A 27,115-nucleotide genomic window follows, 5' to 3' on the forward strand; every position below is an offset into this window, starting at 1 on the left:
AGGCACGGACAAAGTCAACCATCTCACGGGGTTCAAGGAAGGCACGGGCAGAGCCCAGAAAACAACAGATGAACAAGATGGAACATCAATAAACAGATAGGAAACCTAAATAAAATCCAAAAGGAAATAATCTTGCTGAAAAATACAGTGACTAAAGTGAAAAATTCATTAGAGGGATTCAAAGACAGATTTGAGCAGACAGAAAAGAGAATCAGCAAAGTTGAAGATAGGACAATGGAAATTATTGAGTCTGAGAAACAGAAAGAAAAAAGATTAAAGAAAGGACAGAAAATATTTGGAGAAATAATGGCCAGAAACTTCCAGAATTTGATGAATGACATGAATAGAAACATCCAGAAGCTCAGTGAACTCCAAGTAGGATGAACTCAAAGAGACTCACACTGAGGAGCAGTATTAGAATCAAACTACCACAAAGACAGAGATAGAATTTTGAAATCAGTCAGAGACAAGTGACTCATCATATCCAAGGAATCCTCAGTAAGATTATCTGCAGAGTTCTCATCAGGAACTTTGGAGGCCAGAAGCAGTGGGCTGGTATGTTCAAAGTGCCAAAAGAAAAGCACCATCACCCAAGAATCCTATATCCAGCAAAACTGTCCTCCAAAAGTGAGGGCAAAGTTAAAACATTCCCACATAAACAAAAGCTGAGGGAGTTGTGACCACTAGTCCTGCCCTGAGAAATGCTCAAGGGGTCCTGCAGGTGAAATGAAAGGACACTAGACATGAAGCCATTATGAATAAATAAAGATCTCAGTAAAGATAAACACATGGGTAATTATAAAAGCTATTATTATTGTAACAGTGGTGTGTAACTCCACTTTCTTTCCTGCCTGACGTAAGGGACTAATGCATTAAAAAAAATTTTTATGTTTTTGGACACACAATGTATAAAGATGTAATTCTATGACATTGGTAACTGAAAGGAATGGGGATGGAGATTTTAAAGGAGTAGAGTTTCTGTTTATTATTGAAGTAAAGCTGGTATAAATTCAAATTAGTGTTATAATTTTAGGATGCTAAATGTAATCACAAAGAAAATACCTAAAGAATGTACACAAAAAGAAATGAGGAAGGGATGTAAATGTTTTACTATAAAAATCAACTAAACACAAAAGAAGACAGGAATGCAGGAAATGAGGAACAAAAAAGCTATAAGGCATATAGAAGACAAATTTGTAAATGACAGAAGTAATTGTCTCCTCAGTAGTTACTTTGAATGTAAATGGATTAAACTCTCCTATCAAAAGACTGAGATTGGAAGAATGGATTTTAAAAAAAGATCTAGGAGCCCACCTTGTGGCACAATGGTTAAGTTTGCGTGCTCCACTTCAGTGGCCTGGGGTTCACCAGTTCAGATCCTGGGCGTAGACCTATGCATTGCTCAGGGCCAATCTTCCTCAGGTAAAAGAGGAGGATTGGCAGCAGATGTTAGCTCGGGGCTAATCTTCCTCAAAAAAAAAAATCTATATGCTGTCTATAAGAGATTTACTTTAGATCCAAAGACACAAATAGGTTGAAAGTGAAAGGATGGAAAAGATTTTTCCATGCAAATAATAACCAAAAGAGTGTAAGGGTGACCCCACTAATATGAGATAAAAGGGACTTTAAATCAAAAACTGTTATAAGAGACAAAGAAGGGCATTATGTATTAATAAAAGATTCAATACACAGAGCAGATTTACACACTCAATAACAGGCCATCAAAATTTTTAAACCTTAAGAATATGAGATCTTGGTCACACTTTGGGAGTCTGCTGCCTGGCTCATGGTCTGTTTCCACTCGACGCCTGTTGCTTTTGCTTTCATGCTGATCCCATGTGGGAGCCCAGTGACCAAGAGTGCAGACCCAGAACCACTCTGCCTGGGTTTGGACCTCTGCTGTTAGCCAAGAACCTTGGAGAAGTTGCCTACACCTGGTCTCAGTGTCTCATCTTTGAAGGGGGATTATAGCAGTATCAATGTCCAAGAACTATTGTGAATGTTAAGAGAAGTGAAGAGATACTGGTGCAGAGTAATCATAGAAGATATTTCGTTGTCATATCATCCTTTCTATTTTCTCTGAAGACTTTTGGGTCCATGTTTGGCACTCAGATACTTCTCCTGGAATGTGCTTGGTGCGCTGTGTGAGGTAGAATTACCTTTATTTCCAGTCACATCGTGAGCCATTGTCCCAGCCCCTGTTCACTGCTCTGAGCACCACAGTCTCATTTCCTCTGCTCTTGTGTGTTGTGATGCCCATTGCTGTGTGGTCTGTTGGCCCACAGTCCAGCACCAAAACCACAAATGCTTAATTACCGTAATTTTATTGTATCATTTTCACTTGATAGTTCAGATTTCCCCACCATTCTTTGTTATTTTTCTCAGCTACCCTTACTTATCCTTCCAGGTGAGTCTTTGATTCATTTTATCAACACATACCAGTAAAAAAGAAAAATATTTTCTTGGAGATTTTAATCAAAATCACATTAAATTGTAGATTCAGTTAGAAATTACTGATAGTCTTTTTTTTTAAATATTGGCCCTGAGCTAACATCTGTTGCCAATCTTTTTTTTTTCTTATTCTTCTTCCCAAAGACCCCCAGTACATTGCTGTATATTCTAATTGTAGGTCATTCTAGTTCTGCTATATGGGACGCTGCCTCAGCATGGCCTGATGACTGGTGCCAGGTCTGCGCCCAGGATCCAAACCAGCAAAACCCCGGGCCGCCAAAGTGGAGTGTGTGAACTTAACCACTTGGACACAGGGCCAGCCCCAAAATTACTGATATTCTTAAATATTGTGTTTCTCATCCAAAAACAAGATTTGGCTCTTCACTGTGTTCCTCAGAAAATTTTTGAGTTCTTTTCATAATTCCTGCACATTCTTGTTAAGTTTGTTCCTTAGACTGACATTGTTTTTCTTGCAAGTGTAAATAGTACTTTTTCATTACATTTTGTAATTGGTTGCTGCTGATAGAAGAAAACCAATACCTTTTTGTATATATTTTTCTTATAAATGCCTCACTGAATTCTCTCTCTCTCTCCCCGCTAAGTTTTGTTCAGTTAATTTTATTGGGTTTTCTAGGTAGACAGTCCCGTCTTTAATAAAGACAGTTTCATCTCTTCCTTTCCTAGACTTATACTTTGTTTCTTTTTACTGTCCTACTACATTGGCTTCCAACACAACACTGAATGATGGAGTGAGATCAGCACTCTTTGCCTTTTTTTTTTTTTTTTTTTTACCTCTAATGAGCATTATTCAAGTGCAGGAGTTTTTAATCCAGGGTCAACTTCATAGATGGACTCCCTGAATTCATGAAGGATATGATTTCTGTATATGGGTGTGTGTGCATTCGTGTCAAGTGCAATAATCCAGATTCTTAAAGGCGTCCATGACCCACAAACATAAGAACCGTTAGTTTAGTTTTTGTGTAAAATATAATGTTGGCTGTTGATTTGAAATTTACATGCTTTATAGTGTTAATCCAACTCCTAAGTTTTTTTATGAGGTTTTGCCTTGTCTGTTTTGTTGTTTTTGTTTTTTTTATCAGAAACGGATGTTTGGGGCTCTATTAAAATGTTTGTGATTTTCTCTTTTTATACTAATGTGACTTACGTTAATATATTTCCTAGTGTTGCATCATTGTATTTTTAACTAATTTCCTCTAGTTCTGATATAGTAGCCCTTAATATGCTACTGGATTTTATTTTCTAATATCAGTTAGGAATTTTACAGCTATGTTCAAAAGTGGGATTTAGGTGTAGAGCTCTTTTTTAGGCATTTCTTTTGTCAAGTTTTGGCCTCAGGTTTTGCCAGGTTTAAAAATGAATTGAAAAGAAACTTAGCTCTTTATGTTCTGAAACAGGTTAAAATAGCAGAGAAGTCTGTGTCCTTGAAGATGTACAAGAACTCAGCCAAAAGCTGCCTGGGCTGGACCCCTGGGGATGTGTTTCCTTCCAGTTTCCATTCCTCCAGGGTGGAGTCCAGCCAGTGGCTCACCTCTCCTTAACGCCTTTCCCAAAAACAGCCTGTCACGTTTATTAGCATAGAGCTGTGCTTGGTATGCTCTTAAATACAAAACACAAGCTTCCTCACCTAACATTATAGTATTTTACTCATTCTTAAATTTGTATATTTCTATATTTCTGCTTCATCTTCTTTTATTCTTGATTAGACTTGCTAAAAATTTTTCTATTTTATTGGTCTTTTGAAAGAATCAGTTCTTAGATATATGTATTTTTCTACTGTGGCTATTTTTTTAATCAATTGGTTTAATTTTGTATTATTTTTCTCTCTTGCTTTCCTAAGATTCATTTTGTTAAATTTTTTTGTCCCTAGTTTCTGCAACTACATGCCTAGTTTGTTACACCAATTTCTTATTTTATAACATAAAGCATACAAGGCTATATATTTTCCTCTGATTATTGCTTTGGCCTTCTCATATTTGTTTTTGTAGAAACATTGTCATTGTCACCAATTCCTACATAGTTCTTGTGAAAGAGGGTTTACATTCCCGAGTGCTTTTTTTTTCCTGTGCCTTACTAGTGACTGGTTTTGCATTGTGGCTCAGAGAATTTGATCTGTATAATTTCTAATTTTTTTAATTAATTAAAGCTTTCTTTGTAGCTCACTCTGAGATCAAATTTTGTAAACTTTTTAAAAGAATGTATGTTCCCTATTTGAAGGTTTCAAAGACACAGATATATGTGTGTGTGTGTTTATATATATTTATATATATGTAATATGTGTGTATTTTATGCACATTATCCAAATTCTTTCTTAAGAAATTATATATTCCCTACTTGTTACTGTCAAAGATTTATAAAACGTGACATTCAGAGCCTCCATTTCTTTTTTGTTCATGTAATCTATAAATAACCAAAAAAGATAAGTTAAAATCTTCTATGATTGCAGTCAGTTTTCTTTGATTTTTCACAGATTTTACTTTTACGTAATTTTATGTTAATGAAATTCAGTTCCTAAAGATTTGTAACTGGACTTCAGCCTGTACTTTTCCTTTGGGCCCATCCCTCACCCTTCTGCCTTAAATTCTACTTGGTCTCATGCAACACTGCCACTCTCTCCTCTCCATCTGCCTCCACCCCACCCACTCTATTTCCTTTGCTCCATCTGTGACATTCTATTTAAAGTGTGACCCTTATAAACCTCATTGAAATGAGTTTCATTTTTTGACCAATTTAGAAATGTTTGTGTTTAATAGGAGAATTTAGACCATTCATATTTATTGTCACAACTGTTCTATGTGATATTTCTGGCATTTAATTTTATGTTTCCTGGCTCTTTTCTTTTTCCCTTCATTTTCAGTATTTTACTGTATTTCTCAAATTTCTTTGCTTTTTTAATTTATTTTTATTCATTTCTTTGTTGTCTGCAGAAATTTCTTGCAGAATTATTTTAGGAATGGAGTGTAGGTGGCATAGATCTGAGCCCATTTGCATCTGAGACTGTTATCCTTGTACATGGAAGATAAGTTGGCTGAGGTGACACCCTTGGGTCATTTTATTTTTCTCCCAAAATTCTGAAGTTATTGTCTCTTTGTCTCCTGTCTACAATATTGTGGAGAAAACGTTTGATGCCTCTATTGGTTATCTATTGCTGTATAATAAATTACCTCAAAACTTAGTGATTTAAAACAATAAGCATTTACTATCTTATAATTTATGCAGGTCAGGGATTCAGGAGAGGCTTAGCTGGGTGGTTTTAGCTCAGGGGCCCTCATGAGGTGCCATCAGGATTTTGTCCATGGTCCTGGTCATTGGGAGTCTCGACTGGGCTGGAGGATCTGCTTCCAAGATGGCTCACTCACTGCTGTTGGCTGAAGGCCTCAGCTCTTCCCCATGTGGCTTCTGCAAAGGTTACTTGAGTGTTTTCATGTTATGGCAGTGGGCTTCCCTCCACCAGCAAGCCGGCAAAGAGAGAGCCAGGCAAAAGCCACAGTGTCTTTTATGTCCTTGTCTTGGAAGTCACACACCATCCCTTCCACGTCATTCTGTTGGTCACACAGGCCAGCAACGAATCAGTGTGTGAGAGGACTTCATGAAGGCATGAATGCCAAGAAGCAAGAATAATTGGAGGTCACCTTGGAGGCTGCCACACTCTTTCCTTTAGGTGTTTCCTGTATTTTGTTGTTGCTTTTGTGTTGTTCCCCTGTGTAGATACTTTTTAAACCTTTTATTACATTTAAGAGTCAGATTTTCCACCAGTGCACTTTATCATGTGGACTTCTTTTAATTTATTATGTGTGTGTGCGTGTATGCACACATGGAGAGCAATGCCAAGCTAGGCACAGTCTCCCTGGCCCCTTGGTCCCCTCCTCCCCAACCTGAAGCAGACAGGACAGGGTGGGACCCAGGGGTCTCTCCCCTATGGGAGCAGCAGGGTAAGGGGTAGTGGCGGATGGAGCTGCGCCCACATTCTGATTCTCAGCCCTGACCAACTCCCCACCTCGGCACTTGGGAGGTTCTAGGGTGGTTGTCACCAGTTGTTGATGGCTCTAACTATTGCATCCTGACTCCCTCTTGGCTTCCAGGCTCTTCAGGGTCCCTGGCCTGCCCCACACCCCACTTTCTTGGCCTCCCCCTCAACCAGGTGTTGCCCCCAGCCCTCCGTGAATGAGTCTCCCCTCAGCCAGGAGCTCCCCTTCCTCTGGCCGGTTCCCCCAGTCTGGGCACATCTGTCACCTCTTATGAGAAGCCCTCCTGGATTTCCTGGTGCCCCCACTGGGCTTGCTTTGATCTCAGCAACTGTTGCCACCCTGAAGGGCCACAGCCTCTTGACCTGACCGTGACCCCATGTGGAGGGAGGCAGGGCCACGTGCTGCTGTTCACCCCAAACTATGCCGGGACTAGCCCCTCTCACCTTAAACCCAGGTGTAGTAACACCTGCCCCCAAATCCACCTCCTTTCACAATGCGAGTTTCCCACAGTGTTGATGGTCATCAGCCAGAAAACTGCACCAAGAGAACTTCCCTTCCTCTCCTTCCCCATCCCCAGAGCCTGGCCAGCGTGTCCTCCCACCCCTGCATCCTCTCCTGTCCTCTGGTTACAGGGTGGGCCTGGGTGTAGATGGCAGCCGGGAAGCCTCAGACCCGGTGGAGACCTGCCTGGGCACAGTGACCCGCTCTGGGGAAGGTCCCCCAAACCCATGCAGTTGTCCCCATGTCCCCCAACAAACTGGAACGCGGCACCCACTGCCTGCTGGCCCCCCAGGCCTGTGTCGCAGCTCCCACACTCCACCATCCAGGCCATTCCCCCACTATGGGGTGGGTTGGACGGCCTTCCCTGCCCCAGCCTGGGCTTCTCTCTCCCCTCCTGTGATGCCCCTCCTCCCAGTCACCCCAAGCTGACATCTCTGCCCTGCCCACCCCCAGGGCCCCCACGGAGCCCACCGCACCCCACTCAGAACTGAGCTCAAAGGTTACAGTCCCTGCGCCCACGAAATGTTTGTGGCCCCCACCCAGGCAGGGGGAGAGGGCACCTCCGGGAGACGAGGTGCTGGCAACAACTTGGGCCACCGCCCTCGTTTACTCTCAGAATGAGGGGCAGCGCCCCCCAATCCGGGTGACCTGTGCGTGCCACACCCCCACCTGGGAGGAGGGCTCAGGGATGGGAGGGGCAGTGTGGGCGTGTGGTGGGCGCCATCTGCAGCAGTCGCCCTTCCCTGTTGCAGGACAGCAGGGTGCACGGGTGCCGCCGAGATGCTGCGAGGCCCCTGCTCCGCCCTCCTGCTCTGGGGGCTCCTGGGGACCCTCCACGCCCAGCAGCAGGAGGTCATCGCACCTGACCCCTCGGAGAGAAACAGTAACTGCCCAGGTTCTGGCGTCTCGGACTGGGCCCGGGGTGGCGGGGCCGGGAGAGGCGGGGGCCGGGCGTGGTGCGGGCCGGGGGACGCGGGGCGGGGCCGAGGGGAGGGGCGGGACCGGAGGTGGGGCTTGGCAGAGTCGGGAGGGCGGGGCGTGGTGGGGGCGGGGCGGGCCCGGGGAGGCGGGGCCGAGGAGGAGGGGTGGGGCCGGGGGTGCGGCTTGGCAGAGTCGGGAGGGCAGGCCGTGGTGGGGCCGGGGGCGGGGCGGGCCCGGGGAGGCGGGGCCGAGGAGGAGGAGTGGGGCCGAGGAGGAGGGGTGGGGCCGGGGGCGGGCAGAGCCCAGGAAGGTCCCCAAGCGCGGGGCCTCGGGATGAGTCCACAGCGCAGGCCAGGTGACAGGTCCCGTGTCTCCCAGAGAAAGCCGACTGCCCCGTCAACGTGTACTTCGTGCTGGACACCTCGGAGAGCGTCACCATGCAGTCGCCCACCGACAGCCTGCTCTACCACATGCAGCAGTTCGTGCCGCAGTTCATCAGCCAGCTGCAGGACGAGTTCTACCTGGACCAGGTGGCCCTGAGCTGGCGCTACGGCGGCCTGCACTTCTCCGACCAGGTGGAGGTGTTCAGCCCGCCGAACAGCGACCGCGCCTCCTTCATCAAGAGCCTGCAGAGCATCAGCTCCTTCCGCCGCGGCACCTTCACCGACTGCGCGCTGGCCAACATGACCCAGGAGATCCGGCGGCACGTGAAAAAGGGGGTCAACTTCGCGGTGGTCATCACCGACGGCCACGTCACCGGCAGCCCGTGCGGGGGCATCAAGCGGCAGGCCGAGAGGGCCCGCGAGGAAGGCATCCGGCTCTTCGCCGTGGCCCCCAATCGGAACCTGCACGAGCAGGGCCTGCGGGACATCGCCAGCACGCCCCTGGAGCTGTACCGCAGCAACTACGCCACCATGCGGCCCGACTCCACCGAAATCGACCAGGACACCATCAACCGCATCATCAAGGTCATGGTGAGCTACAGCGCTGCGGGCCAGAGGCAGAGCCACCGGCATCCGGGGCCGGGGTTGGGGTCCAGAGCCCGGGGATCTGCTCACCTGGCATGGCAGTGAGTGGTCCCCCGCTCCAGGCCTCAGTTTACCTGTCTGTGAGGGAGGCGACTGCGGGGTCCCCTCTGGCTCCAGTGTTCCGCATCCTCTGGACATGGCACTGCATCGGAGCTCCAGCTCCCAGCTAACCAAGGTTTCTCTCTGTGTCTTTTTGCAGAAACACGAAGCTTATGGAGAGGTGAGGGGCACTTTCCATCCCTGCCCACCCTGCTTGGGTCCTGCCTCTGGGCCTCGGAGGCGCTGACCCAGCAAAGATGGTCACACCACGTCTCAGTTCCCTGGCACTCCTGGGAGCCGAGGGAGCGAGACCCCTCTGCTCCATGTTGGGCCCCAGACTCTCCAGTTTGGACGAAGGGCTCCTGGCCAAAGCCAGACTGTTTAAAGCCAGGAAGTCAGCATTAGGGTCACCCGCTGAGCACACGCCAAGTGGGTGAGGGTCCAGGTGTAGGTCGCCCTCCAGGCTGATGGGCTCTGTCCACCTGAGTCAGGCCAGGAGGAGAAGGCAGCAGCCCATGGAGCGCCCAGCATGGGAACCTGCGGCTCTGGGCCCCTGACACCCGCCCATCCCTGTGTGTCCCCAGCACCAACTCCTGCCCGGGAAGGGTGCGTCCCACTCAGTGGGCCTCCTACAGACACGCCCATCCCCAGGGCAGCTGATTGCAGACACAGTTGAACACAGGGGCCGACAGCGATGTGAGCCCTTCCAATGTCAGTCATTACTCAACCCCGCCTCAATTTCCAAACCTGACTGGAGCGCTGTGTAGACCCCTGAACCCGTCCGTGGTTGATGCCTCTCGAGTCTGCTCCTTCACCCAGCCCCACGCTCAGGATGGGCCACCATGCAGCAGGCCGCAGGCCTGGGCAGCTCCCCCACCTCCCTCCCACCTGGGACTTGTCTCGCTGGCCTCACACGTCGCCACCTGCTTCTTGTTTCAGTGCTACAAAGTGAGCTGTCTGGAGATCCCTGGGCCACCTGGCCCCAAGGGCTACCGCGGACAGAAGGTAAGATGCCCAGACGACCGTGGGGTCCACGCCAGTGGGAAATCTCCAACCTGTCTTGAGATCTGAGCTGAGGGCCAGCTACCCCTCGGGTGGCTCAGCACTTCTGACCCTAAAATTCGATGTTTATCTACTTCTGTCTAAATGGCATTTTGAGAAAAACAGGAACACTTTTTTGTTATTGACTTGCCATTAAAATACTTGTGAAGTAAACAAGCTGCTCACGTACATAAACAAAACACGGCACGCATGATGGCTGCGGTGTGACCGCCAGTCCACACAGGAACCCACTGTGCTGCTTGTCAAATAAGTGGGTTTTCAGGGTCTGGTTGGCCCTGCATTTCCTAACAACAGAGGTGTATGAGGTGAAATTCTCCCAAAATTCACTGCTAGAGCATCATAAACACCAGTAATTCATGTCAAAAATTATAAAGAAAGGCAGAGGAGGGGAAAGAAGCCTTTGAGGAGAGGAGACACAGAGTCTGAAAGATGGCTCAGAGAAAGTTGTTGCCAAGTAGGGTTGTGTTTTCTTTTTCCTAACTTCGGAAGAGAGCTGCCTAGACCAGTAGGTATCTGGATGCACATCCGCCAGGCCACCAGCCAACCCTCTGACTGCCTCCCTGGCCTCTCAGGTCCTGGGGGCAGTGCCACCCGCTGCAGCCTGGGAATGAATTTGCCCCCAGAGGCGGCTTTGGCTGCTGTGGCAGGGCAGTGACTCAGTCCTTGTGAGTGCGGGTTGCAGGAGGCTGCCACAGGGATGACCACAGTTAGCATCTGAGGGGCAGTGAGCATGGAGTGGACACAGAAGGGGCCCCAAAACAGGGCCCAGCAGTTCGGAAGCCTCTGCCCGCCCACCTGTTTCCTGTGTCCTGTCTGCCTTCCTTTCCTCTTGCGGTTCCCTGACCTCCTCTCCTCCCTCTTCTCTCCCCCAAAAGCCTCACATCCCCCCCCGTCTCAGCTACTCTTTGTGCTGAAGTTGGAAGCATATTAATAAATGGATGCGTTTTTTTACCAAAGCCCTACATGACGTGGTTAAAACTCTAATTTCGAGGAGCATAACCTTTCACTGGCTTTCTAAAGCCCCGATCTGTGTGAATTACTGAGGGGCCCCCTGCCGGGTCCAGAGGAGTCGACATCACGGTGTGAGGTGTGGGTGCAGCCCAGGCCGGGTGCAGAATCAGAGCCACTGCTGCAGGGGGCTGCTGCGGGCCTGTGCAGGTGCCCCCACCCTGGGCTGCTCTGGCCCATCTGGCAGGGTGGCTTCTTGGAAAGCTGTTGGTCAGGGCTTGGAGAAACGGGGTCAGAACAGAGCCTGGCCTGACGGAGGCCACGATTCTCAGGGACAGCTGACCTGACTGGGCCGTCCCCATGTGATGTCATCACCTGGGTGGGACCAGCGGCCTTGACCACACTATCGCTCTTCCACCTCCCAGGAGCTGGCAACAGGGTCCCTGGTGGCCCACTCCATCCCTCCTTGCCTTGGTTTACCCCTTTTTCTGTCATCTGCTTTTAGGGCGCCAAGGGCAACATGGGTGAGCCGGGAGAGCCTGGACAGAAGGGACGACAGGTGAGTGTCCTCTGCCCCGACCTGGCTTTCGGCCCCCAGCCATGGACCCCCGGCCATCCATCCCCATCCATCGTCCCCTGTCCCTGGTCTCCTGGGATTACAGCCACGGCTCTTTGTTCTTCTTCCACAGGGAGATCCAGGCATCGAAGGCCCCATTGGATTCCCAGGACCCAAGGCAAGTTGCTGCTGGCCCTGCCCCACAGCTGGGGACAAGGGACAGGCCAAGCGCTGCCGGGCTCCAGGTGGGCCGGCCAATGGGTTAGGATGTGTCCAGCCCAGCCCAGCCTCCCTGTGCCTGACCCCAGGACGTGAAGCGCCTCAATATTTTGAACATTGTCCCCAAACCCAGCATCCAGCCGGAGCCCTGGTCACGCCTGTCGCCTGAGGCTGATGACTCTGCTGCTCTTCTTCCCCGGGGCCTGGGGGGGTCCCAGTGTACATCCCTTGTAGTAATGCTGCTTTTTTTCCTTCTGACCTCAGGGTGTTCCTGGTTTCAAAGGAGAGAAGGTGAGATTCCCTCCCACCTCACAAGCCGCGTGCCCAGGCGCCTCAGCAGTGTCATCAGCGAGCCTGTGGTCCCTGCTGGGGGCGAGACTCGGCTTCCCTTGGCGACCTCGTCCTGGGCTCTTTCTGGCCCCATGTGCTGCCTGAGGGCAGACTGGGCCCCTGAGGCCACGGAGTCTGTGACGTGGAGTCACAGAGCTAACGCCTCACTTTCCTCCTGCACAGGGAGAATTTGGAGCTGACGGGCGGAAGGTAAGCCTGGCAGGCAGTCACCCCACCTTCCTGCTGCTCCGAGGGGATGACGATCAGGGCTGATGGGGTCCCCTCCTCCTTCTCCCTCCAGGGCGCCCCTGGCCTGGCCGGCAAGAATGGGACCGATGGACAGAAGGTAGAGTGCACCTCGGGCTCCGTAGTGGGGCTGGGCTGGGGAGCAGGTATACTGCAGCATCCGAGTGTTGCAGAAGGAGCAGAACCTCCTCAAGACTCGCAGGTCCTTCCTTAGGGCTGGTCTTTGGGCCCCACTGGCCACTGCCCACAACTTATGGCTTGGGCACCTATCCAGTGGATGCAGGACAAATAAGAACATTGTGACAGCAGGAGTGGACATTTGCTTCTGAAAACCAAGGCTCAGCCTTGCAAGAATTTCCCAGCCTGTCCTGCAGAACCCCAGATCCAGCCTGACCAGCAGTTCACACACATCACATGCGCACACACACATCACACATGCATACACATCACACGTGTGCACACACATCACATGTGCACGCACACATCACACATGCGTGCAGGCACACACACGTCAGGGAGCACTCTGGACACCTGTGCTCTGTCTGCATCCCGGAACTCACTCCCCTTCTACAGAGCTGCCACCACATAGTCGGGCCACTGACATGTTTGCACAGTTGTGTCTGCTGCACGTGGGCCTGGCATGGGCTGCACCTGCTGTTGCACCTCTGTCACAGGCACTGCCCACCCCTGAATCCCCCCTGATGTGTCCTCTGCTCCCCTTTCCTCCTTCAGGGCAAGCTGGGGCGCATCGGGCCTCCTGGCTGCAAGGGAGACCCTGGGAACCGGGTAAGTGTGGCTAAACCCTGGGCTCTGGGAGACGCCGGGCACCAGGCTGGGTGGGAGAGAAGTGGCCGGCCCCACAAGCTGCGGTGAGGGACCCGGGAGTCACGGAGCTTGGATCCTTCCTTCAGCTCCTCCCCTGCCAGTCCCCGACCCCTGCCCAGGGTTCAGCCAGGGTTGCGGTCACATATGACAAAATAACCTCAGGGGCTTCTGGGTCAGGTCGAGGGCAGCAGCTTCCCAGAGTCCTGAGAGGCTCAGTGTGGGGGCAGCCTGTCTGGTCATCCTGCCCAGGCCCAGTGGATTCCAACAGCCGAGACTCAGGCGGAGCATCCAGTCTGGACAGTGGGGTGCTGGTCAGCCTCCCCCATGTCCGCTGGCCCTGGGCTCACAGGCAAAACCCCAGCACAGCTCTCAGCAGGAGCCCCAGGACAAGCCTGTCACCCTTCTCTCACAGGGCCCCGACGGGTACGTGGGGGAAGCAGGCAGCCCCGGGGAGCAAGGAGACCAAGGCGCCAAGGTAGGCAGCCTGGCCAAGGTGGCGAGCGGGAAGAGCGGGCGGGTCCCCACTGCCCCGTGGCCTTCTCCCTGCCTGGAGCATGGCTTCTGGGGGGTCACCTGGCCGAGAAGCCCAGCAAGGAGGGGCCTGCCCCTGCACACGAGGAGAGAGCCGTGGGTGCCCTGCCCAGGGGGACCGTGGGTGCTCACACTGAAGGGGGTGTGGGGTGCTCTTCTCCAAGGGGTCGGGAGTGCCCGTGCCCAGGGCTTCACCAGCTCATGTCTAACGCGGGAGCACGTGTCCCAGCTCAGGCAGCTCTGCGGTGCTCGAATGACCTCAGCAACAAGCCCACCTTCCTGCCAGGCCTCTCAGGGGCTCCCTGTGAAGGGCTCTCAGGCGCCTGGGGGGTTCTGCCCTCTTAGGTCACCTGAGGTGTCACTTTGTCCCTGCCTGCATCCCTTCCCTGGCTGCCCAGGACACTGGAGGAATGGGGGGGTGGGCACGGGCCAGGAGCAGCCAAGAATGACACCCATACACTCACCGGCTGGTGCCAGGTCCTGTCAGCAACCTCGGCCAGCACCTGGCATCCCACCAGCCCTGCAGACGTGTGGGGGAGCTTGTGCCCCAGCTCCGCCGGGGTCCTGCTCCACTGCCAGCGTCCAAAGGACGTGAGGCTGATTTCTCCAAACCCTTCCAGGGGGACCCGGGCCGCCCAGGACGCAGAGGGCCCCCGGGAGAAGACGGGGCCAAAGGAAGTAAGGTAAGGGCTCCTCCCAGCTGCCCGGTCACCCTAGCAGAGCCCACGGGTGTGCAGGCCAGCCCTGTGCCCTGAGCAGGCCACCCCTCTATCCCTGCTGCCAGCTGGCCAGGATGCCCCACACGCCGAGGCAGCCACAGTCCCACCAGATGACAGCAGGCCTGTGACCGCGCAGCTGGGCCCTCCCGTGGGCCTTCTGCCCCTGTGGCCGGCCAGCCCAGGGCTGACCATCTCCTCTCTGCAGGGCTATCAAGGCAACAATGGATCCCCAGGAAGTCCTGGCGTGAAGGGCGCCAAGGGTGGACCAGGGCCCCGAGGACCCAAAGGCGAGCCTGTGAGTGCACCCCTGCCCCACAGCTCACACACTGGTCCGGGATCCAGAGCCTCTCCTGCAGGGCCGCCCCACCACCTGCCTCTGGGCCTCTCTGCGCCCGACATCCTCTGGCCTCTCCGAATGTGCCTCCTCCCACTGCAGCCGACACAGGAAGGCCACTGACGAGCACTGGCCCGGCTCAGCCGCAGTCCCACTGGACACTCAGTGCCTGGGAAGTGGCCCCGGGTCCCGACTCGCTCCCCCGCAGCACACCCAGGGCTTAACGCAGACCCAGGCACACACTCCATAGGTCCCACGCTGCATCCCCAGCCAGCACCAGCCATCCCCAGGTGTTCTACCTGGGGTGGGGACCCAGGCCAAGGGCTGATCCTCAGAGGGTGCATCCTGAGATCTGGCTTGACCTGGAAGTGAACCCAGCGACCTCGCTGATAGCCGGTCAAAGCCGGGTCCCAATTACGTCAACTCAGACACTGACTCGACCCCGGCTTACAAGCTGCCCAGGGACCCTTCATGGTTTCCTAAGTCCTTGGCTGAGACAGAGTCCACCCGGCAGAAGGGGAGGGTCTAACCTGAGGCCCTCTGGGGGGCCCCCCAGAGCCCAGAGCCAGAGTCCTTGTGTGGGGTCCTCCTGTGGCCCCCAGCATCAGGGACCCCACCCACACGCCCGTTCTCTGCAGGGACGCAGGGGAGATCCTGGAACCAAAGGCGGCCCAGGCAGCGATGGCCCCAAGGGCGAGAAGGTGAGTGTCCGCATGGGGGAGCCGCGGGGCACCATCGGTGTGTCTGCATCTGCACTGGGGTCTCACCGTGGTGCTGACAGGGCCCAGTGACAAGAGACAGCCACCCCCTCCCATGGTCTATCCAGGAGAACAAAAGCAACCCCCCGGGGCCTCACCATCAGGGGGAACATCCTGCAGGGTTTCCAAAAACAGGAGGCAGACAGGCGGTCCCCACCCGTGCTCCCTGCTGGGGGGTCTGGGCCAAGCGCAGCCAGTTCCATGAGTGCCATGCACAGATGTGCAGGCTGTGTACTGCTCCACCCCATCGCAGACACACATGCTCCTGTGGCTGGTGTGCGATGTCTTTGTCTTTGTGATGAAATCCCAGGGCGGCCAGTTCCTGTGAGATTTGGGTGAAGGGGCCAAAGAAGGGGCTTCTTCCTCAGAGAAGTGGGTGGTGGTCCCTGCCCACACTGTGCGAAGGCTGCACAGGGCTCCAGCTGTTCCAGTGTCACCTCCACAACCTGGGGTCCTTGTCTCCAGGAGCTAAATGGCCTCTCCTTCACCCCCATGCTGTGCAGACTAACTGGGCCTCTCCTCACAGGGGGACCCTGGCCCTGAGGGGCCCCGGGGCCTGGCTGGAGAGGTTGGCAACAAAGGAGCCAAGGTAAGTGGGCCAGCGGTTGGGCGCCCAGCTCCCTGGCTGGAGGGGCTGCACGTGGGGCCCTGCAGGCCCTGCCTGGGGCCACTGTGGTCAGGGCTGCAGACCGAGGCCATGCCCAGGACCTCCTGGAGGGCAGCAGACCCCCGACCTGGCCAGCGTCCACAGTGACTGACTCCGGGGTCTCTGAGGTGCCTTGTCCCCTTTTTCCCCAGGGAGACCGTGGCCTGCCTGGACCCAGGGGCCCCCAGGGCGCTCTCGGGGAGCCCGGGAAGCAGGTCAGTAGCAGGATCCCTGGGGGAGCCCCTTGGCTCTGGGGCCCAGGCCCCTCACTGCCCTTTGACCTCACCTCCCCCCCTGTAGTGCCATTTGGGTCCCCCTGTCCTCGGGCAGGACACTGTCCCCTGCAAACTGAGGCAATGGGATGGGGCCAGGAGCCCTGTGCACTGAGGGGTCCAGCTTTACCAGGTGTGGGGGGCAAGGGGGCAGCAGGTGTGGCGCCCAGGAGCTGGTCAGTGACCATCAGAACCACGGCCCCCACAGGGCAGCAGGGGAGCGAGGTGGCCAGAGCTGGATGCAGTCAGTCCCTGTCTGTGCTGAATTCCCACTTTCTCTCTGTCTTCAGGGATCTCGGGGAGACCCCGGGGACGCTGGTCCCCGCGGAGACTCAGGACAGCCTGGCCCCAAGGTATGCCACCCTCCTCACCCCTCAGGATGGGCCTCGGGCCTGAGCTGGTTCTGGCTCTAGAGTGAGGCTACTGGTGCGTGCCAGGCCCGGCCCCTCAGTGGGAGGACGTCAGGGGCCGGGAAACCCTGTGTCCCCATCCTCCAGGTGGCTCACCCTGCCCAAGGCCAGGCCCTGCATGCGGCTCCTCCCCAGAAGCCAGCCCCACCGCCCTCAGTCCACACCACTGATCAGTCTCTTCCTTCCCGCTGGACCCTCCCTGACCGGCTCACCTCCTCCAGGGAGACCCCGGCAGGCCTGGATTCAGCTACCCGGGACCCAGAGGAGAGCCCGTAAGTCCTGCGTGGCCTGGGACTCGGGGGAGGGGGTGGGCATTGCTGGGAGGGCCCTGAAGGTTCTCCCTAGTTCCCTAAGGGCCTCTGCAGGGGGGCAGGGCGAGGGTGAGGACAGGGGTGTGGTGCAGAGGCAGGTCCCCGGGAGCCATCTCAGACACAGTGCAGGCTGCATGGCGTTCACCACAGCACGCGCGGCTCCGCACGGGTTCTGACAGCCGAGGCCCACCCCCGTGAGGGAAGGACGGGCCAAGAAAACACAGGCCTCGGGGGTTCGGCCTCCCGTCGAGGCAGCCGCCGCGCCTCCTGAACCGTGACCTGTGCTTGCTTCCAGGGAGAGAAAGGCGAGCCCGGCCCACGCGGCCCCGAGGTACATCCGTCCATCCGAGGCGCCCGCTCGCTGCGCCCACATGCCCACTGCCCCTCACTCCCTGGGCTGAAGGGGGAGGCCGCGCTAGTCTCTCAACCTGAAGTCCACGCCTGCAAAGCCCGCCGTCGGTGCCATCTGACAGACCCACCTGCGGAGCACACTCGTGTCCTGCAGTCTCACTGGGAACCCAGGGGTGGGGGCAGCAGTTGAGGGCGCCTGAAAGACCCCTCCACCCGGCTCACCTGTGCGTCTGTCTCAGGGGGGCAGAGGCGACTTCGGCATGAAAGGAGCCCCAGGGAGGAAAGGCCAGAAGGGCGAGCCTGTGAGTACCTGGCTGTCCCGTGGCCGGGTGGGCTGGTTAGGGCACAGGGCCAAGCGTGGGGCCCCAGGCATCCACTGGAGCCCACCTGCCTCTTCCCCTCTCAGGCAGATCCTGGTCCCCCTGGTGAGCCGGGCCCTCGTGGGCCGAGAGGAGAGCCAGGACTCGAGGTAGGTCAGCCGCCGTTCCTTAGCCCTCAAGCCTCGGCCCTGGGCCACCTGGGCCGACACGCACCCTGAACCTCAGGGCTCTGCTGGTGCTGGAACACGGGACAGCATGCAGGGCTGGGCCCTGAAACAGCCACCTGAGAACAAGTGGGTCCCTGCCCAGCCTCGGCCCTGACAGTGGTCACTTCTCACTTCGTCCTTCCTCCTCCAGGGAGAGCCCGGCCCCCCCCGGAGACCCCGGCCTCACGGTAGGTGTCAGTCGGGGTGGAATCAGTGTCCTCCTCCCTCCTGAAGTCAGAAAGCAGGGGCAGCAAGGGCGAGGTCAGCAGGGGTGAGGTCAGAGGAAGAGGTCAGCAGGGGCCTGCGGACTTCCTGCAGAAGCACGTCCTCAGCCTCTCCGGGGTGTGCTGTCCGGGCAGGCTGACCCTTCTTTGTTGCAGGAGTGCGACGTCATGACCTACGTGAGGGAGACCTGTGGCTGCTGTGGTAAGGCTCGCTGCCACGCGGCCCCCATGCAGTGGGGGAGCTGGGCCGCCACGGCCGGGATGCTTGTGTCCTTGGAGGCTCTGGTCCAGGGGTCAGGGTCATCATCTGAGTCGCATCCTCCCGCTCAGGGTTGCTCTTTCCCACTATGTACCTGGCTGTGCACCCCTGGAGCCTGGGGGGGTCTCCCGGGGTCCGGGGTCAGGGCACGCACCCACTCGCCCACACGCTGACCCCGAGCCTGGCCCTCAGACTGCGAGAAGCGCTGTGGCGCCCTGGACGTGGTGTTCGTCATTGACAGCTCTGAGAGCATCGGCTACACCAACTTCACGCTGGAGAAGAACTTTGTCATCAACGTGGTCAACAGGCTGGGGGCCATCGCCAAGGACCCCAAGTCAGAGACAGGTGAGCTGCGCCCGTGGTGGGGGGCGCCGGGGCCCGTGCGGCAGGGAGTCACCAGGCCCCGTCCGTGATGAGAAGCAGGCGGGCGGGACGCCCTGAGATCCAGTCAGAAATTCCAGGCTGGGCCTCAGCTTTGCCGAGGCCCCAGGGCCCATGTGAGCCATGGGGGTGGTGGCCGGGGCCAGTCCCTCATGCCCGCCCTGGCCATCACAGGGACCCGCGTGGGCGTTGTGCAGTACAGCCACGAGGGCACCTTTGAGGCCATCCAGCTGGACGACGAGCGCATCAACTCGCTGTCCAGCTTCAAGGAGGCTGTCAAGAACCTCGAGTGGATTGCGGGAGGCACCTGGACGCCTTCTGCCCTCAAGTTTGCCTACAACCAGCTCATCAAGGAGAGCCGGCGCCAGAAGACCCGCGTGTTCGCTGTGGTCATCACAGATGGCCGCCACGACCCCCGGGACGATGACCTCAACCTGCGTGCGCTCTGCAACCATGATGTCACAGTGACGGCCATCGGCATCGGCGACATGTTCCACGAGAGGCACGAGAGCGAGAACCTGTACTCCATCGCCTGTGACAAGCCACAGCAGGTGCGCAACATGACGCTCTTCTCCGACCTGGTGGCCGAGAAGTTCATCGACGACATGGAGGACGTCCTGTGCCCAGGTGAGCAGCCGCGCCTGCACCCCCTCGGCCTGCCCAGCCCTGGTCCTGCATGAGGGAAGGAGGACCCACTGGGCAGGAAGGGCCAGGCGTCCGTGGGCGGCTGAGGGAGCCCGGCCCTGCCCTGGGCGGCAGAGGCTGATGGGACCCCGGCCTCTGTCTCTCTCCTCTAGACCCTCAGATCGTGTGCCCAGACCTGCCCTGCCAAACAGGTAACACGGGCGCCGCCGAGTCCCGACTCACGAGCGCCGGGGCTGGGGGAGGAGGGGCCCGTGCAGGGGCCCAGGAAGGGGGCCTCTCCACAGTGACACACCCTCAGGTTCCGGTCTGGGCCCAGACCGGCGGGTTTCTCCGCCCCAGGACCCCAGCACGTCTGAGGAGGTGCCGGGGGCACAGGGTGTGGCATCTCAAGGCCTTGGCCATCCTCACCTCACTGGCACATGTGAGGAGGGAGCTGGTCTCAAATGCAGATTCTCAGCCTCATCGGCTGAGGTGCTTGGGCCTCATGGTCCCCACCACCCAGGGGCACAGACGCCCCAGGGCCCTCCGGCGCCCACAGGTGGAAGCCCTGGATCTGGTGAACAAAATGGCTGATTGAAAACCACCCGGGAGGTGAGCACACCCACAGGCACCCAGCACCTGGCAGACGTGCTTGCTTCCACCCCTGGCGGCACGGCTGCACTGACCCCTCTGGGAACAGACCCTGCTGGTGCTTGGGGGCCCATGCCCCCACTCGACATCGTTGCCCTTGTGTGCAAGGCTGGAACACAGGGGCACGCAGAGCCTGTCCTCGAGGGGCCCTCGGGGCTGGGGAAGGGCGGGATGGGGTCGTCCCCCGTGTGCACACGGCGCTGCGGCACAGCGATGGGGGCCACGGAGTCCCCCTCAGCAAGCCCTGCCCCCACCGGCCTGGGTCCTGAGGCCAGGGGATCCTCCAGCTGGAACAGGGTCACCAGGACTGTCCCCTCCCCGGATCATCGAGGTGGGGGCCCCCAGGGCCAGGCAGTGTTGGCAGGTCCGTCGGAGGACACAGACTGCCTCCCCTGGGGCACCCACGCCTGCCGTGTGACATCAGCATTTCCCTGGCTCTCATGCGGGCTCCTTGGTGTGTCACATGGTCCCCGGGCGGGTTCAAAGGCCTGAGGAGAGGGGTGGGCCAAGCCGGGGCAGGGTCCCCACACTCACGCTGACAGGGAGCTTCAGAGGAAACGCTCATTGCGGTTGTACCAGTGACCACGCCATGGCCGTTGGCGAGCTGTGGGGTCTCCGCAGGAGCCTGCCGGGGGCCCTCAGTGTCAGCAGAGGACGGCCGTGTGCGGTGCCAGGGGCCACCGGGAACCGGAGGTGCTGGCCCGAGAGCATCGGCCTGGGCCTTGGCCGCCTTGCAGGGCGTGGTCCTCCTAGGGGGCATCGAGACCCCCCTAAGGTACAGACCAGCCCTAGTGGGGCCAGCCCCCATGCCCCATCCCTGATCTTAGGGGAAAGCTACAACTCTACCCCTGGTGCGGTGTTAGCTGAGGTCTCTGTGGAGGCTGCTCGTCGGGGCGGGGCGGCCCCTCTGTTCCTAGTTCTTGATAGTGATAGTGTGAAGGAGTGTGGGAGTCCATCACGCTCTCTCTGCGTCCACTGACATGACTGTGCCATCTTCCATCTTCAGCCTTTGACATGACAGTTACACTGACTGGTTTTCAGAGGAGGAACTGGCGGTGCAGACGGGGGATAAACCCGCTTGGTTGTAGTGGATACGTTCTTTATACGTTGTGGGATTCAACTTGCTGATGTTTTGCTGAGGACTTTTGCGTCCACATTCATGAGAGGTCGTGGGCTGTGGTTTTTTTCTGTGATGCCTTTGTCTGGCTTTGGTCAGAGTGACGCTGGCCCCCTGGGCCCCGGAGCCCCCTTGGAGACCCTCCCACCTCCTCCTTATGCCCTTCTACTAGACTCGCAAGCTCGTCCTCCTATAAAGTGACTAGAAATTCCCAGTAAATTAGGCGTTTTGACCCAGGGGGGAAGCGGCCTCCTTGACACGTGTGGGTTCCACATTGCGGGGCTGCACACAGAGTGCTGGGTGGACGCTGCCGGCTCTGCCATGGCCATGACCTTCTAGCCAAATGGCCCTGTCCACCCAGAGCCCCAGCCACACCCGGGCTTGGACCAGGCCAGGGGCAGCTCGGTTGTGCCGGAACCACAGGGCATCAGAGAGAAGCAGATTTTGTCTGGGGACAGGCCCCACGGGAGGGAGGAGCCCTGGGACCTGCGCTCGGCTTCTCCAGACGAAGGCAGGTGACTCTAGAGGCTGGCGCTGAGGGGAAGGCTCCGAGGGCTCTGGGGCCGTGGCCAGTCCCCTGGGTCGCTGACTGGCGCTCGCCCGGAGGAGAGAGAAGCTTCTCACCTTCAGGACAGGAGCAGTGGTGCCCTCGGAGCGTCGCCCTAACCTCCGCGGGGATTGGAGGGGACAATTCTGGGCGGTGGGAGATTCACGCCTCGAGGGCAGAGGAGGACAGGTAATGGCGAGTTGTCTCATGTCCCTGCTCTGAGGGGTCCAGGGCCACCTGCCGACGCCGGGTTTGGGCTGGAATAAGCAGGCAATTCTCCTCGTGGTGCTGAGTATTTAAGGGGCGTTGGGCTCATCTCGGGGACATGGCCTTGAGTGGTCAGCAGCGTGCTGGCGTCTGGCCAATCTCAGTGTGGCTGTTTGTGTGGGAAGTCCTGTGGCTCCTAAGGTCTGTGCTGACCCCAAAGGCGCTCTGCTCCCGGTCTCCACGGCCGTGCGCTCTGCTGCTGGCTCCCCCGCCCTGTTCAGCTCTGGTGCCCTGTGCCCTTGGTGGGGGCTGCGGCCTCGCTGTCTACTCGCTGACCCCTCGGTGAGCTGATCCTCCTTCCTCGCTTTGGTCCTAACTCGCCTCCCAGGAGAGGGGCGCCTTTGTCTGGGCCAAGGAGGGCGCTGGAGGCCCACTCACGCCAACCGAGGCCCTGACGGCCTTCTCTGGATGCCCCGCAGATGGCCCGTGGCCCGGCGGCGAGTCCCCGGTCACCTTCCTCCGCACGGAAGAGAGCCCGGACGGCTCCTTCCCCAAGACCATCCCCCTGATCCAACAGTTGCTAAACGCCACGGAGTTCACGCAGGACCCAGCCGCTTACTCCCGGCTGGTGGCCGTGCTGGTGTACACCGCCGAGCGGGCCAAGTTCGCCACGGGAAACGAGCGGCAGGACTGGATGGAGCTGTTCATTGACACCTTTAAGCTGGTGCACAAGGACATTGTGGGGGACCCCGAGACCGCGCTGGCGCTCTGCTGAAGCCGCGGGCCACCCATGTCAGAGACAGCCCGAGCTGCCCCGCCCGGCTGTGTTAGCTCCCGGGGCTGCCCACCGTACAGGGGGCTCGGGACAACAGGAATCTATTTTTTCCGTCTGGGGCCAGAGGTCCAAATCCAGATGTCACAGGGCTGCACCCCTTTCAGGGCTCTGTGGGAGGCCTCCCTGCCTCACCAGCTCCTACCTCTGCCTGCGCACCACACGGCCTCCCCCCTTCTGGAGCCTGATCTCTCTGCCTGTCTCACAAGGACCCTTGTGGAGGCATTTAGGGTCCACGGGATAGTCCAGGATAGTCTCCCCATCTCAAGGTCTGTAATTTAATTCCACCTGCAAAGTTCTTTTTTGCCTCATAAGGTCATATTTACAGGCTCCAGGATTAGGACGCAGGCATCTTTTGGGGGGCCATTATTTAGCCAAAAAGGAAGAGGGAAGAGCACAGCCTGGTAAACAACCCCAAAACTCCTGTCTTAACCTCTGGCCTCCATGCCCGCAGTCGCCCTGTGCGTTTTTGGCAGCCTCACTGGCAGTGCATGAGGACTCCCCCAGACCAGCCGCCCCCGCGTGTCTGTCTCTGCCTGTAGGTACTTGGAAGTCCAAGTCTAGTCTAGACAACTTGCTGGACCTTTTCTGCAAGTTCCAGCTGTTGAATTTAAAGCAGAAGCTGCCCTTCATTTGCACTTCAGCCAAAATAAGCTACGTCGTTACTAAGCTCCTTGAAAGAGAATCCCGTCTGCCAGGAACACCCGCTCCCTCTGTTGGCCCCCCGGCCCCCCGGGAGTGTCCTTCAGATGCTGTGAGCACGTCATAAACATTCTATAAAAGCTGAGAAACAAAGATGGTGGATGCGTTGCTCTGGTCGGGTGCCGCGCTGGGGTGCTCGCTGCTGGCTGGGACTGGACGAGAGCTGCCACTGCACAGGGGGCCGCCTGGAAGCCAGGTCCTCAGCTGACGCCCTAGTTGTGGTGCTGCAGGTCAGGATCTCCTTCCCGACGGGATCCCCACACTCCAGGCCCTGGGCGTCGGCAAACCTGGGCTGGGACTAGTGCCCTTTGCCCTCACGTCCAGGAGGAGGGCTGTGGGGCTGAGGAGCTGGACGCAAGCAGGGAGACCAGCCTGTGTCCGCCAAGCCCCGGTGCTGGTTAGAGTTGAGGTCTTGGGCATGGCCACAAGGGAGGAAGTGGCTGTGTGGCTGCCATGGGTGGGCTGTGCTCCAGCCTATGGTCTCACATGTGGGGAGCCAGTTTTCAGGCTGAGCTATGACACCCGTGTCCCCCAGAGGCCCAGCCTCAGCCCTGACTGCAGACTCACCCCATGCTGTCTGGCATGTCCAGGGCTGGTGACCACCCAGAACTGGGCAGGGGTCCCCTCAGGTGACAATGAGTCACCGGGACTGCCACAGGGGTCTGGCCAGACCTGTGCCCACTGCCCACCAAAGTCTTGTCCAGTCAGAGTGGACATGGGTTCCCCTTTCCAGTGCTCCCAGGGCCAGGTGAGATGTGGCCCAGCCAGCACCAAGTGGCTCTGAAATAGGGAAAATGAGGGGGGCACAGCCAGAGGTGGGTCCTTGTGTCCAGGAGCCTTCAGGGCTAAGAGTCTTCATGAGGTCTTTCTACACAAGTAGAAATGTGAGGACAGCTCCCCTGCTCCTCTCTCCCACCCCTACTCCTCACAGACCATGGTTTTTGTGGGGGTATCCAATTTTTGGGCCAAGTGAAGGGGCTTTACTGACGCCTTCCTGCTCTGGAGGGCCTAGAGGAGGCCGCTGGGCAGAGATGGTGCTTGCGGGGTGGAAACAGCCCCTCAGCCCTTGGGTTTGGGGTCATTTCCTGGGGGAAGCACAACCAGGAAGGACGGTTATGGGTCTGAGGAGATGGGGTGGGATGCTGGACCCTGCCCAGCCTGGGTGACGTTGGGTGCAAACCCCCACCCCCACCCCAAGCCCCAGCATCCCTGTGGCTCCAGTGGTCGGGTCGCATAAAGAGATGGAAACAGCATGGCCAGAGTGGGCTTGGCCAGAGCGGAGTATGGCCTGGGCGGGGTATGACCTGGGCCAGGTGTGGCCACGGAGGGGCAGGGCCGCGGGGGGCCTCACCTGGGTGGCCCCCGCCCACCACCCGGTTTGCCCCCAGAGCTGTACGTGGCCCAGTGCACGCAGCGGCCGGTGGACATCGTCTTCCTGCTGGACGGCTCCGAGCGGCTGGGTGAGCAGAACTTCCACAAGGCCCGGCGCTTCGTGGAGGAGGTGTCCCGGCGGCTGACGCTGGCACGCAGGGAGGACGACCCGCTCAACGCACGCGTGGCGCTGCTGCAGTTCGGGGGCCGTGACGAGCAGCAGGTGGCCTTCCCGCTGACCTCCAACCTGACGGCCATCCACGAGGCGCTGGCCAGCGCGCGCTACCTCAACTCCTTCTCGCACGTGGGCGCGGGCATCGTGCACGCCATCAACTACGTGGTGCAGGACGCACGGGCCGGGGCGCGCCGCCACGCTGAGCTGGCCTTTGTGTTCCTCACGGACGGCGTCACGGGCAACGACAGCCTGGAGGAGGCGGTGCACTCCATGCGCAAGCAGAACGTGGTGCCCACCGTGGTGGCCGTGGGCAGCGACGTGGACGCGGACGTGCTCTCCAAGATCAGCCTGGGCGACGCGGCCGCCGTCTTCCGAGAGAAGGACTATGACAGCCTGGCGCAGCCCGGCTTCTTCGACAGGTTCATCCGCTGGATCTGCTAGCGCCCCCCACGCCCGCCCCGCCCCGCCCCGCCCCGCGCTCCCCTCCCCGTGGGCGCCGCCCTCCTGTCGGCAGTGCTACTCAGACCCCACCGCGAGGTCCTGCGCACTGCCACCTCGATCTCTCCACGTGTGGGTGTGAAGTGAGGAGCGGACGACCCTGCCCACCCCAGCTCCTCCCAGGGGTCCCACAGCCCTGAGCCGTGGAGCCCACCACCCCTCCCCTCTATCTCGCCGGCCCTGCCCTCCATGCCCCCCACGGACTCCAGAGGCTTCCCCGGGCCATCCCAGCAGCCAGTCTCCAGACCCTCATCCACAGGCACTTTGTCCCCTCAGCCTCCCTCAGCCCAGCCTCATCCTAGAACTCCTGTCCCCACCTCCACCCCCCAGCAGCTCGCTGAGCCCCGCCAGCCCTCCAGGCCCTGCTCCCAGGTCTCCCCATCGCCTCTGGGGGTCACCTGCCCTGGGTCAGACTGATCTGTGACAGCAGGCCCAGCATGTCCCTGTGTGCACATGCCCCAATCCAATAAAGGCTTTGAACCCCCTCCTGCTCCCCAGCTCTATGTGTCTGTGCCTGCCAGGGACCCCTCCAGGCGGCTAAGGGGACACTCAGCCTGTCCCATGCCCGCAGGCTTGATCATGCCCCCAGGGCCCCATCCCCCTACCTGCTCAGTGCACTGCAGTAGTGCTGGGCCTGGCCTCCTCTCTTAGGGCAGGTGCTGCCCCCAGGCACTGGCCACCCACACCGTCTCCAAGTGCATAGACTGGACGCCTCAGCCGTGGATCCACCCCGTCTAGTCGGCTTTGGGCTGAAAAGGATGCTACTTGATGGATGAAGTTTCCCTCTGTCCCTGAACCAGGGCCACCGTGCTTTCAGAAGCTTGTTGGTTTGCATGAAAACATTCTGTGAATAGATAAATAGATAGATTCCATTTTTCTCTGGAACCTCAGCAACTTTCTGTTCAAACCCCTGGCCTCGGAAGCTCACCCTCTGGGAAGCACCATATTAAACCACCAGCTCCCACAGGCAGACGCTCTGCTCTCGTTTATTCTTTGCTAGGGCTGCCGCCAGCTAAGCAGCTTAAACAACAGAAATTGATTGTCTCACCGTCTGGAGGCCGGAGGTCTGAGACCCAAGTGTGGGCAGGACCATGCCCCTGCTGGAGGCTCTGGGTTGTCTGTTCCAGGCTCTCTCCAGCTCCTGGCGGTTCTCCCTGTGCGAGTCCATGTCCACATTTCCCAGTCTTACAAGGACACCAGTCATTTTGGGTTAGGGCCCACCCAGCTCCAGTCTGGTCTCATCTCAACTCATTCCATCTGCCAGGACTCGATCTCCAAATAAGGTCACTTTCTGAGGTACTGGGGGCTAGGACTTCAACATGCGAATTTAGGGGGACACAGCCAGCCCAGAGCACGCTGACACCGTGCTCATCCCCTTTTGGGGATGACAAACTCATTCTGTGGTACTTCCAGCCCTCTTGACATCCGCCTACACAGCCTGAGCTGGAGGACAGGCTTGCAGCCAGTGTTTTCTCTCCCTCTGCCTCCGTTTTCCCTCCCCGCAAAGAACCTACAATGTGCCAACAGGAGACAGAGGAGAGGCCTCAGCAGCAGCCC

At 57.4% G+C, this 27,115-nt stretch overlaps 1 protein-coding gene across 1 annotated transcript in view; it reads left to right on the forward strand.

The window, feature by feature from the left end:
- The window catches only part of COL6A2 (collagen type VI alpha 2 chain), a 34,037-nt gene extending 7,509 nt beyond the window's left edge, over nt 1-26,528 (forward strand). The window contains exons 2-28 of the mRNA XM_046647985.1: nt 7,691-7,833; nt 8,238-8,833; nt 9,087-9,107; nt 9,866-9,931; nt 11,442-11,495; nt 11,626-11,670; nt 11,976-12,002; nt 12,225-12,251; nt 12,343-12,387; nt 13,020-13,073; nt 13,525-13,587; nt 14,264-14,326; nt 14,568-14,657; nt 15,335-15,397; nt 15,981-16,043; nt 16,253-16,315; nt 16,663-16,725; nt 17,004-17,054; nt 17,389-17,424; nt 17,684-17,746; nt 17,851-17,921; nt 18,128-18,158; nt 18,351-18,396; nt 18,646-18,798; nt 19,009-19,461; nt 19,632-19,670; nt 24,903-26,528. Of these exons, the coding sequence (XP_046503941.1) occupies nt 7,719-7,833; nt 8,238-8,833; nt 9,087-9,107; nt 9,866-9,931; nt 11,442-11,495; nt 11,626-11,670; nt 11,976-12,002; nt 12,225-12,251; nt 12,343-12,387; nt 13,020-13,073; nt 13,525-13,587; nt 14,264-14,326; nt 14,568-14,657; nt 15,335-15,397; nt 15,981-16,043; nt 16,253-16,315; nt 16,663-16,725; nt 17,004-17,054; nt 17,389-17,424; nt 17,684-17,746; nt 17,851-17,921; nt 18,128-18,158; nt 18,351-18,396; nt 18,646-18,798; nt 19,009-19,461; nt 19,632-19,670; nt 24,903-25,501 (3,060 nt within the window). The 5' untranslated portion in view covers nt 7,691-7,718 and the 3' untranslated portion in view covers nt 25,502-26,528. The remainder of the gene's footprint in view (nt 1-7,690; nt 7,834-8,237; nt 8,834-9,086; nt 9,108-9,865; nt 9,932-11,441; nt 11,496-11,625; nt 11,671-11,975; nt 12,003-12,224; nt 12,252-12,342; nt 12,388-13,019; nt 13,074-13,524; nt 13,588-14,263; nt 14,327-14,567; nt 14,658-15,334; nt 15,398-15,980; nt 16,044-16,252; nt 16,316-16,662; nt 16,726-17,003; nt 17,055-17,388; nt 17,425-17,683; nt 17,747-17,850; nt 17,922-18,127; nt 18,159-18,350; nt 18,397-18,645; nt 18,799-19,008; nt 19,462-19,631; nt 19,671-24,902) is intronic.
- Nucleotides 26,529-27,115: the final 587 nt, after the last annotated feature.

This window comes from Equus quagga, chromosome 21 (assembly GCF_021613505.1).
Source record: "Equus quagga isolate Etosha38 chromosome 21, UCLA_HA_Equagga_1.0, whole genome shotgun sequence".
Lineage (NCBI taxonomy): Eukaryota > Metazoa > Chordata > Mammalia > Perissodactyla > Equidae > Equus > Equus quagga.